Here is a 12,354-nt window from a genome sequence, read left to right on the forward strand (position 1 = left end):
CTAGAGGTTATGCTAAATTCATAACGGTACACCCACCTTCACTTTCATTATTCAGAAATCAAGCCTTTCTAGTCGATGACACAAACAGATCTGCAATCAAACTCTCAGACATCCATGGCGACACAATCAGACGAGACGAGGTGCAATCAGGGAAACGACAACTTTCTCCCTCTCTCTCCTGTGATCTTTCTGGTTCTCGCTCTGCTTCGCCCACAAACATGTGCGCATACACGTGCACTTGCTCTGACCAAATTCACTATGAGTTATTATGTTAACCAGCAAGCACTGCAACAGCCAAATGAGAAGTAAATGAGTGCAGTGTGTCGCCACAGTTAGCCATTATGGCCTAAAAGCTATGCTACTTTGTTGTTCTAAGTTACATAAAGCCTTTATTCAATGCAAGCACTGTGGTATAGTAATGGTTTTAACTAATTAGGACATCAGCCACTAAAATAGAATATAGACAAAGAAAAAACAAAGGGGGACACATGAAAAGACCATTGTACAAGCAGCACATTTGAATTATTTCCCTTTGTCTCTTTTGCTTTCAATCTCAAGTACAATATATTAGTTAGCACAAAACACTATCTGACAAAGCCCTCATATAGAGAGCTGAATAATAATGTGCTTAGTTGTTCTGCAGAATGTATTTGTATCTCAAGTTACTTTTTTGACTCTCTGCATTACAATTTGTAATTAGCAGATGCTCTTATCCAGAGCGACTTACTGTACGAGGTTAGCGTAAGCAACATGAACTGTACTGTAGCAAGTAGTCGAGGAAATGGAGTGCTAAGAAAACAGCTATGTGGTACTAAGTACTGCAACTAGAAGTTACATCAAACCTACTGTATATGAAATATTTAGCCATTTTGAATGCCTAAGCAAAATACCTACAGTAAATACTGATATTGAAATGCCTGTATTGTCTAAGGCTTGAATTGTTGGCCTTTGTGACATAGTCTAATGTGCACATGTTTCATTGTGACATAAATACTATCTGGCTGCTATAAATGCTATAATAACCCTGGCAGTTAAACAGCCTCGGGTAGCTCTTTGGAAATGTTCTATAGTGTGTATAGTTTCAATGTACAGATTATAGATTTTTTTAGATATTATACTGCATGCTTAGACTGATGTATAGATCCTTAGTTTACCTATGATCCTTGAGTACTATTTCTACCCATTTGGTGTATTGCTTTGTGTTTTCCTTGCCTACTGTAAATCGCTCTGGATTAAGAGCGTCTGCCAAATGCTTAATTGTAAATTGTTTTCACAGCAGTGGGCGTGGGTTTATACATTTAAATCTCCCCAGAAGTATCGTTAGGTGCAGATCTCTGACCGTCTGTCACAGAGGGCTCTATTGTCATAGCATTGTAATGGTCATTTTTGTTTTTAAAGATCGTTATCCCTTGTCGATATAAATGCATCCAATTGAAAATGTATTTTTTTGCCAACAGCCCTATAACTGTTGGCAAAGTCAACAGTGTGTGACATCAGCATGCATTTGCAGTGTTAGATAGTCTTAAGTGACTATGTGGGTGGGTTTTTTTTCAATACCTGTGCGCAACCTAACACACACCCAAACACACGCACATACTGTATTAAAGGTACTGTATATGGTGATTTCGGATGTGCCAGTACAGTGACAGTACAGTATAGTGGAGGGTACAGTCAGGGGTGGCCTTAGGATCGGGAGGCCCCGTTCATGACATCATTTTAATAATTAATAATTATAAAAATAAACTGACTTCAAACTATGAACAGCATACACAGCCAAGTAGAAAATACACAAAAGCAGCTTGCTTGATTAAACATTTTTTTACTTTAAGGTATAACTGGAAGGCAGCATAGGCTATACAATGATGCAATCGCAACTAGTGAGTGCACACACTGGGAAGTGGGAACAATTACAACCAAACAACACAGGTCAACGTAACATGACAGGTCGAGTACCTGCAGTGATTATTAGCTGCTGCCAACTAGTGGTAAGTTGACGTACAGGATGAGGCTGAACAATTGACAAGGCTGATTGGAAGGCTGCGATGCGATATGACTACTACTACTACTACCTGGTATGGGGAGGCCCCTGGAGGCTTGAGGCCCGTTTCAATTGAAACGATTGAAACATAATAAGGCCGGGTACAGTAGAGGGACCCCCACACGGTAACTCTGTCATTTCTCAACTGTTTCGGACGTGGGGCGGCTCGCCGGAATCGGGCCGGCACCCTGGGTACCTTCCTGTGGGTCTGGACGTATACCTGTCAACGGGAGCAAATGTGTTAAAGACTGTGATTTAGGAACACCTGTTGCGACTTGCTGACATTGTCAAACCCCTCTGTGCAAGAGCATGTCCGTATTGTGTTCTTATGATACTAACTTGACGATGTACATCACTCATGTCACTGATTATGCAATTGTCTGCCCATATTTCTCTCTTCTGTCTCTTTTGTTTCTCCTACCAGTTGTGAGTCAGAACCTGGTGACGGACAACGTATCGGTGGTGGAGGGTGAGATGGCCACCATCAGCTGCCGGGTCAAGAACAACGACGACTCCGTCATCCAGCTCCTCAACCCCAACAGACAGACCATCTACTTCAGAGACATGAGACGTGAGTACTGGTGAACCCTGCTGGCCCCAATCAACGGGGACGATTCGTTTGAGAGGAGAGAACGATTTGAATCGGAAACTACAGTCATGCACAGAGCCTATTAAACCTAATTACTATTAGTCGGATAGCAAAGAGATTTGGTGATGCGGGAACAAAAGGAGCGCACCAAGTACAGTTGAAACTCTGGTCCGTTTAACTAAGGATAGAGGGTTTAAGTGGTCAATCTTCGAGAGTGGATCATTTTGTTTATTTGACAGGACGGTGTAAAAGACGGGGTACCAAAGAGGGAAGATGAAGGATGAGTGGATGATGAAAGGAAGTAATAGGAACGTTTGTTGCCAAAAATCGTCTGTTGATTGGGCTGTGTGTACGCTGTCCCATCAAGTCGCATGTTGTACAGTATGGAAGCGTTAAATAGCAGTGGGCTTGTTGTTGAAAAAGACATGAAGCCTTATATTAAGCTACTTGCGTAATGGCGATACTTTTGTCATATGCATTTACCTTGCAGATGTCACATTCTCTCATTTAGTTCATCAATCCATTAGCTCTGTTATCCAAATGTTCTCCTTGGACTACTTCAGAACACCTGACTGATTGATTGATTGATTGAACATTTTCTTAGTCAAAACTGTAAACAGCTGTGTGTGTGTGTGTGTGTGTGTGTGTGTGTGTGTGTGTGTGTGTGTGTGTGTGTGTGTGTGTGTGTGTGTGTGTGTGTGTGTGTGTGTGTGTGTGTGTGTGTGTGTGTGTGTGTGTGTGTGTGTGTGTGTGCACTAGACCCTATGTACTATGGCAACTTTTAAGCTCAATCGTCCTAAAACCACTCTAAATGCAGACTAGAACCTAAAATGCCAAGGTCACAACTGAACACTCACACATACCACCCCCCCACCCGCCCGTTTGGTGTTGATTTTGTGATTTATTCATATTGATGTCGAACACCTGGGAGGTAAAACTAATGCATTCATATTGATGTAGAACACCTGGGACGTGAAGCTGCTCTTATCTGATGAGAGGGAGAGAGAGACATCACCTCAATATCCTGTGAGGTGACTCGTCCTTCAGTACTGGCTCTTCATGAGTCATGACTGGAGGGTGGGAGAGTTCAGTGAGGACAAACATTAGATTTGATACTATTGAGGAAATTAGCCCTTCGCTAAGTCCCTCCCCAACCCGTCCTTGTCCAATAGACAATAGACACGTTAGCAACGGAGAGGAGAGGAGACTTGGCAAGCTTTCGTTCTCACCCACTGAGATGCACGTTAAATGGCGGGATTTCTCCATCTATAATCGATCATTCCAGTAGCAAGAGTTTCAAAATGTCTTCTAATGAAAAAATCATTAAAAAACTTTGATGACAAAAAAAAATGTCTTCTAAATCTAGTCATCCAGGCCTGCCGTAGGCTATATACACTGGACAAAATGTGCATGACATTATTTCAATAAACTAGAAATACGAGGAAATGTTAGAGGGAGAAACAGTATCCAACTCGATCAAAACGACTGTCCGACGGGAGTTTTCATGTAATGCAGGGTAATTAGGCTGCACTCTCGGGCCCCATACTCACATAGGCCTCATACACACATCAAACACATGCTCTGTGTTCTTAGACCATGTGACTTCCATTGGAAAAGCATTGAGGCAGCCATCAAATACAGACAGAACAGTGTTAACAGTGTGTATGGGGCCATAGGCCTCATACAAATAAAGCTCCCAGACAGAATAATCAGAGCAAATATCTTGCAGTGTATAAGGGCAATATAGCATTTCAAGCTTTCAAGACAGTTATGATGCTCTTGTCAGTGTGCAGCAGAGAACATAGCAGTTGTCTAGTATTTAATTAAATATATACGAAATGTACAATATGTATCTTGCATAGTATACTTTCCCCAATAATACAAATACTTTTCTCATCCTTTTCTTTATTTAACTTTTTTTTTTGCAAGACGATACCCACATGCTTCTTTGAGATGAGTCTTTTTTTTTTTTAGATCTGTACAGTTTTCTGACCGCTCACTAAGAAATGCCTTATCTTTATTCCCATTGTTTGTTGTTTTATTTTTTGTGGTTGAATGGACATTCAATTGCAGACCTACAACCTCATAGCGCGGCACCGAGTGCCGCGCTATGAGGTTGTAGGTCTGCAAGTGGTATTAAAAGAAGGAAAGCTGTTCAATATGGTGAGAGAAGCATACCTTAGTTGTTTTCACACTATTTGAACACTCCCATTTGTATATACAATGTTTCTGCCCAACAGCAACGATATGCTTTGTTATATGCACTTGACCCAGTAACATAAGTAGTATTTTATGAAGCAAATTCAAATATTATTATTTATAAAATGTATAATTTTATTTCATGTTTTATTTACTCTGTGTACTCTCGACCACAGAAAACCTTGAACTATTTCATGCACTATATTTTAAACCAGAGCTCAGATTATATAACTTTAGATGCCTCCAGTAGTATTTATATTGAATCTTAAATGTAATGTATTGCTTTAAAAGAAGTAAAATTAAATGCCAGCTTAGAAAAGAGTACTATTGCCGTCATATTACATGGCGGTGATTTTCAGACGGAAATTTGACAATTGCCACACCTTCAGGATTTGTTTGATGAACGTGTGAGTGTGTTTGAAGAGCTTACTTCTGTCCGCGGAACAGTTGCATGAGTTTATCATGGTGAGACTTGTCTGCAGTGTACGAAATTACCATAAAATATGGTAATATGGTAATTTGCCTGTGGACAGTGATGTCACGGTTCACAAATCCCACCCCCTCTCATCCCTGCCCCTCGCTAATCTGATTTCTTTATCTACAACTCTAGGCAGGGAGAATTATAATTATATTATAATTACACTGTCTGAACATGGTCAAATGTAAATCTTTGAACGTACATGGAGAAAAAGATGACTTGATACGACCTTCAGTTTCAATGAGCTATTGAGTGTGTTGTGTTGGCGGTGCGGACGGTGAGGATTAGATGAGTGCTTGGGGACCACTTAAAGGTTAAGCCTGACAGGGAGAAGTTTTTTTCCCCATGAGGAGAGAGTTTTGGGGAAAACATTGTGAAACATGAGTGATCGGCAGAGGAGAGAGAGAGAGACATCATCTCAGTGTTATTGATGTGTCTGTCTGTGCAGGTCCATGTGAGTCCTACCTACAGTACTAGCACCGGTGGAAAAAAAGTACACAAATGTTTTACTTAAGGTTAAAGTATAAATACAAAAGTATCAGCATCAAAATGTACTAAAAGTAAAAGTACTTGTATTGCAGAATGTCCCATTTAAAGATGGAGTGCCACTTTTTTTTTTTTTCAGTTTTTCATGTGTCTACGAGGTGACAGTACTTCATTAGACACCCTGGAGTCGTTTTTATGTGCAATGGTGTATTAACTTTGTATTTAGGGTTTCTTCCTGGAGGCTGAACCCTTGACAGTCAAACGGGCCAATGAAATAAACAGTAATATAGTGACACCACACTATCAGCCCCTCCCCTAACACCTCCCCCTTTATCATACAACTACAGCTGTGGGTGAGGCTTCAGTTCAGGTGGATCACCAGTCACCACCCATCAACACCCACCAGGCAACCCAGGCATACTTATAATGAACTGGTGGGTGTGCCCACATAAAAACAACATTTAAACAAATACTATACAATATATATATTGTTAAGTACAGTGCTTAGTTACTTTACACCACTGGCTACCAGCACCGGTGGATGTTGGTGGATATTCATGTCATGATCTGTCAGAAGTGGCTGTTTGCTTGGCACTTCACAGGGAATATCAACCTTGTCAAGGGCAAGGTGATTCCTTGGTGATGTCTTGTGATCTCTCCAAGAGAGAACACTGACATCCAGCTCTTCATTATAGCCTGGCCTCCCGCAGGGCAGCCACCTCTCTGCCCCCGGGAACTATGCTAGTGGAATGTAATGCTTTGGTCAATCTATGGTCGGATGCATTATATGTTTCAGGTTGTCTGTCCATCTGGCCGGCCTTCTGGCTGTCCGTACCTACGCCCATGTGTCCGTCCATCCATTTGTCCCAAACTTGTGAATACTAGGCCTGTACGTGCCCGTTGGCCACCGGCTTACTTGAGAGAGATGCAACTTGGGAACCCAATAATACCCACTGTCAACTTGTCATAGCACCCGTTTTAACTATCTGTCTGTGTTCCACATGGAGATCTCTGTATTTGTCTGTCTGCCTGTGTGTGAAGAGTGCAAACTGACTGTGAAAAGTGGAGTGGTTAAGTAATCAATTTGCAGGTGTGGGGTTGCCATGGCAATCAATTGGCTGAGATCCATGCCCCACCCGGCTATGTAGTAGCCCATCTGTCTGTGTCCCTTTCATGCCCATATATGGAGATTTCTGTATCTGTCTCTCTGTGTCCCTTTATTCCTATATATATATTCTGTTTCAGGCATGCCCAAATATGCATGGAGTGTTGTGATGTCAGAACAGGCCAGCTCCATAGATAGGCCCTTGGACCCTGTCCAGAGCCTGGGCAGAGAGGCCTTTTGTGGCTGTTCTGGACAACCGTGGGTCTGACAAACTCGACACCGGGCACTGCACTCCCTGCGGGGGTGCGGAACGTGTCTGTCGAATTTGAAGTCGATGGGGCGAACGGTTCATGAGTTACGTGGATTACAGCCGTACACACAGACAGACAGAGACATGGGGCATTTATAGATACTATACCTGTATGTGCCCGTCGCAGTCGGCCAACAGGCCTACTTGGGATGGGAGGCAATTTGGGAACCTAATGATATAAGTTGTCATAGCACCCGTTTTAACTGTCAGCCGGTGTCCCACATGGAGATCTGTGTATGTGCATGTGTTCCTGTGTGTGTGAAGACCAGAGCCTTTTGTGGTGCTTCTGGACAACCGTGGGTCCGACCGACTCGATACCTGGCACTGCACTCCCTGTGGGGCTGTGGAACGTGTGTGTCGAATGTGAAGTCGGTGGGTCAAACAAGTTAAGTGCATTACAACCGTACACGCACAGTCACACGCACGCACACAGAGACACATTTGACAAATGCTTTCTAAGTCAGTAGTTCTCAAAGTGTTTTGTGCCAGGGACCCCCAGAATAGAAGATTTGTGTTAAAAAATGTGTGTTGAAAAACACTAAGGTTAAGACGTCAGACATTTCATAATCAAAGTGGTTGCTGCTATGTCATGTATATTATTATAGGCCTATACTCAAGGTTCAAGGTTATCTTTATTTGTCTCCCTTTGGTGGACATGCCCATGATCTTCCCAGCCATGTTTGCTAGCCTACTTACTTGAGACTTGTATTTCACAGTTAGATTGCCAAACCAGCTGGATATACCGTATCTTAGGATTGACTCTATACTAGCTCTGTAAAAGGTCAACATGATATTTCTACTGACTCCAAAAAGCCTAAGTCTTCTGAGAAAGTGTAGACGTTGGTGTATCTTAGAACACAGTGTTGTAACATGCGTGTGCCAGCTCAGGTCCTCATCGATCTGTACTCCCAGATATTTATATGAGGGGACCTGTTTGATGTTATGGTCATGGACACTAATTATACTGTGGTCTCCTATGGACCTGGGGTCCACTATGACCTCCTCTGTTTTGTTTACATTTATTTTCAGATGGTGTAGATCACACCACTCTATAAACTTGTCTACTCCCTCTGTATGGCTGAGGATGTTATTATCCCCCCTCCCAAGTTCCGTGCCTGCACAATGCAACTGTATGTGATATGATGTCTCCATCCCCCCCCCTCCCTATCTGCCAATACCCCTCACCCAATCTATGCTTCCCCCCCCCCACCCCCATTCTTCTTCTTTTTTTCTATGATGATGCTATGAGAAGTATAAGCAGCGCCGAAATATGGCTGCAGCTGTGTAACTGATTGTTGTCTCTATCCCCGTAATTGCAATGAGTGCCTGCACACCCATGTTACTTGTAATGTGTTGTGACAATAAAGTCTGATTGATTGATCACTCTTGAGCAGACTAAGTATCACAGTGTCATCGGAGAACTTGATAACAAATTGATTTGGATGTGAGCTGTGGTCAACAGTATAAACCTGAATCCTCAGAATATCCATTTGCAATTGCAACATGGAAATTATGCAGTAAATATATATGCTATGAGTGTCCCCGTTATAACCTATTGGTGGAGTTTAGCAGGTCAAATCCATTCTGTGCTGCATTTTAGGTCCTCAGACTAAATGTCTTTCTCTTTGAAGATTAGGCATTCATGCAGGGGTCTGGCTGGCTATGGTATGTCTAGAAAGTGGCGGGTTTGATTTAATTATTAATTGGAGGTTTCATTTTAATTTCCCATAAATGTCATACATATTTTGTCCTACCATAGACACTTAGAAAATGATCATGCGATGACATCAAGATTGTTTCTAAGTCACCTCCAGAAAATCTGGAGGAGAGGCATGGCGGGGCTGCTGATGACTTCACATCCATGTTGTCCTTGGACGTCCTCTGGTACCCGAATAAGACATTTTATAAGTCTGCCCCACACTAGGAAGGCATACTCCACGACGAGACACATGAAGGACAGATAAGCCTGTGTCAGGACATCTGTATGGAGCCCAGCGTCTATGGCCATGTGATGTGGAAGGGTCGATTTCAGTTGTGTGCATAATGTTATTATCTTCTTCTGAGATAGTAAGTGTGTTATTATGTGGCCTTTAATTCGAATTATAAGCAGAGTGTCCATTCCATCAACTCCATTCTAATGCCGGCCCTGCAGTCAAAGGCTATAGCTTATAATGCAAGCATTGGGATTGCGACCATATGATTATGGCCATGCATGCACTTGGACATTTCTCCTTTCAATACTCTTTTGGTCTCACCATTTAACGCACCGGAAATAGCACTGTGTCTTGCGCTGATCTTTATATGGAATGGCAGCCTATACTCTTGATTGGTTTGATTAAAGTAACGCCCAAACACACCCATGACTAATTCAGGGACGTTTTACCGTGTAGCGCCTTGGCGCAGTGCCCAAATGAACACACCCATAATAGTAAAGTGGGCATTGGTCACGCCTCCATGTCTTGTTCCGCCACTGAGCCCATGCAGGCTTTACTAGGTTCACCTTCTGATTTTATAGCACTCACACCTCGGCTCTTTTCTACCCTGTAGGTTTATTGAAGCCAAAGGAGACTTGGAGGCTCACATTATATCCACACTGGCATACATAGGCAGCAATAGACATTCTAATTTACAATAGTCCCTGATTTATATGGTACCAAAAACCTGAAACAAGCTTTTTTAACTGGGTGTCACTTCATCTTCAACAGGGGGGACATTAGCAAGTTGACTTGGAGGAACAGCTTTTCTATTCCACACGTGAATTTCAGTAATTTTGATGGATGGTGTGTGTTTGGGACATTTTGTGAGTAGCATGCAGATTGCTTAGGAATGGACAACAAATGCCTTTGGAAATTCTGGGGTTCATACAAATTATCTTATGTTGCTGTAGGAGAAAAACCCCTGGATACGTTCAGTCAGTTGTTGGTTGGTTGGTTAATCATCTCTAGTTGGAAGGTAATACTAACATAACTAATGAAAGGGGTCTGAAACACGTAGGACCACAAGATAAATTGCCTCAGAATTGATTTATTCTCATAATTACTGGACATTATGTCGCTAGGTAAGCTAAAAGCTTTGTTTTTTAAATCCAGGACATGTTCATATAAATTATGGGTTGGAACATTTGTTTTCTTTTTTTGTGCATTTCCACTTTGTCTCCCCAATTTAGTTGTTGCGCCAATTCATTATTCTCCACACACATTTCTGTGTTGTCACTGCTGTTGTATCCTATACTGACTCACCTGCCAGTGAAGGAGCCCCCACCGGGAGGACGTAGAGTCTTCCTTCTACACCTCCCGCCCAACACTCCCTGCTGACAGGTTTTCCTTGTTTTCACAAGGGGTCCATGAACTATGCTTCAGCTTTCGACAAGCTTGCAGTGTCAACATGATTTCAACGCGTCCTAACCTTTTGCCCCTTATTCTTTAGTAACGGTCTTATCAGGTTTTAGTGTATAAGAGGCTGTCATAATCTGGTGTGTGGAAAACCTGCGCTGGCAAGTTGAATTAATTCAAGTTTGCTGACCAGTACCTTAAGAGGATCGGCTATTTAATATCGTGGTGGAGAAATAGCAGCTGACAGTTGGGCAGGTAGAGAAAAGTGAACATACACATTATTTGAGGTGTGTTGGTATCCTGTAAACACGTATTTAGGGATTTCTCTTTTTATGTAATATAAATGTACTGTAATGTAAATGTATTTATTATTTTATTGAATACAATGTTATTTTATCCAATCTATTAGGTAGAGTATTAGTTATAGTCAAGTCAAATGTATTTATAAAGTTATTCCAAACAACTATTCAAAACAACTCAAAAAAGTTCTGTACAGACCAGGAGGTACAGTATAGCTAAAATCACAAATACAAAAACTACAGACATGCTGTCTGTAGCCTTAGATTGATTCATTAAACAGCTATGATCCACAAATTAGCCGACCTAAAGGTCATTTTTATATTTCAAATAGCCGATCTACAAGCTCACAAAGTGTTGATGTAGAATTGTCTATTTTAACTATTTTAAAAGGTTTTTATGAATAGCAAAAAAATTAAATAAAATAAAAAAATCACACACGTGTGAAGTGAGTGACACTCTTATAATCATACATCACATTCCGTGCTCAGCCAATCAAATCATCGCTATGGGGTGATCAATGTTTGTGTTCACACAAACCCGGAAGCTCTGCATATGAGGGCCCTCAAAAATGTCCAAATTGTTTAGGCATGGGATAAGGTGCTGTGCAGGATAGTGCACTTTATGCCCCCAAGGCATTTCATGAGGCTGACTAGTTTGCACTAGCCAGAGATAAAGCTTTGTGTCATTGTCATAACAGTGGAATTAAATGTCATATTTCTGAATGATTTGGCCTAGGGAAAGCATGTATATGGAACCTTGTGGCATCCCCATGGGGAGGCAATAATAATAGTATCTGTAGAGGTTAGAGGTGGTGTTGGGTAGGATACATACATGTCATTAAAGCTATTTGAAGCAGGCTGCACACCAGATTGGATGATCGATTTGCCGCCATCTTTATTATAGTTCAGGTATCATTGCAATTAGCTCTCTCCATCAGTACAGCGGGCATAGAACTGAAAAGAAAAAGTAATTTGTTTCTGTCTCTGAGGGATCCTGTCTCTTCCTTTGGTGTCAATAATGAAAAGCTTGCCATCTGTCCTTTCTCACCACTAAAGACATTATTAATATTAGTATTATTATTAGTAGTTGTATTAGTATTATTATTCAGGTCAACATTGTGTTAAATGAAAGTCTGGTCAGGTTTTTTTAGGTAATTTAAATGTAAATGTATTTATTATTTTAATGAATGCAATGTTATTTTATCCAATCTATTTGGTGTATATTTATAGTCAAGTCAAATGTATTGTATTTATAAAGCACATTTAAAAACCACCCTCACTGGAGGTATAGCTTTAAGATCACAATTTTACACACAAACTACTGACCGTTTGAGTCGCAGATAATTGGTCAGCACTCAGCAGACGAGATCAGCAATTAGCATGTAATTATCTCAATCAACACAATGCAATACAACAAAAAATAGGAATAAAAATTCCAAAAAGGTAGCACATCCAAAAATTAAACAAGCGGGGGACAAGGTACTCACATTTCCATTTCTTTATTGGCAAACACCAAAA

General features: G+C 41.3%; 1 protein-coding gene across 1 annotated transcript in view; it reads left to right on the forward strand.

Annotated features, from left to right (window-relative positions):
* The window catches only part of cadm1a (cell adhesion molecule 1a), a 329,742-nt gene that overhangs the window by 254,763 nt on the left and 62,625 nt on the right, over positions 1-12,354 (forward strand). Inside the window, exon 2 of the mRNA XM_083764661.1 lies at positions 2,463-2,609. Within this exon, the coding sequence (XP_083620787.1) occupies positions 2,463-2,609 (147 nt within the window). The remainder of the gene's footprint in view (positions 1-2,462; positions 2,610-12,354) is intronic.

The sequence above is a fragment of the Protomyctophum parallelum genome (assembly GCF_964188405.1).
Source record: "Protomyctophum parallelum genome assembly, chromosome: 1".
NCBI classification, from domain to species: domain Eukaryota; kingdom Metazoa; phylum Chordata; class Actinopteri; order Myctophiformes; family Myctophidae; genus Protomyctophum; species Protomyctophum parallelum.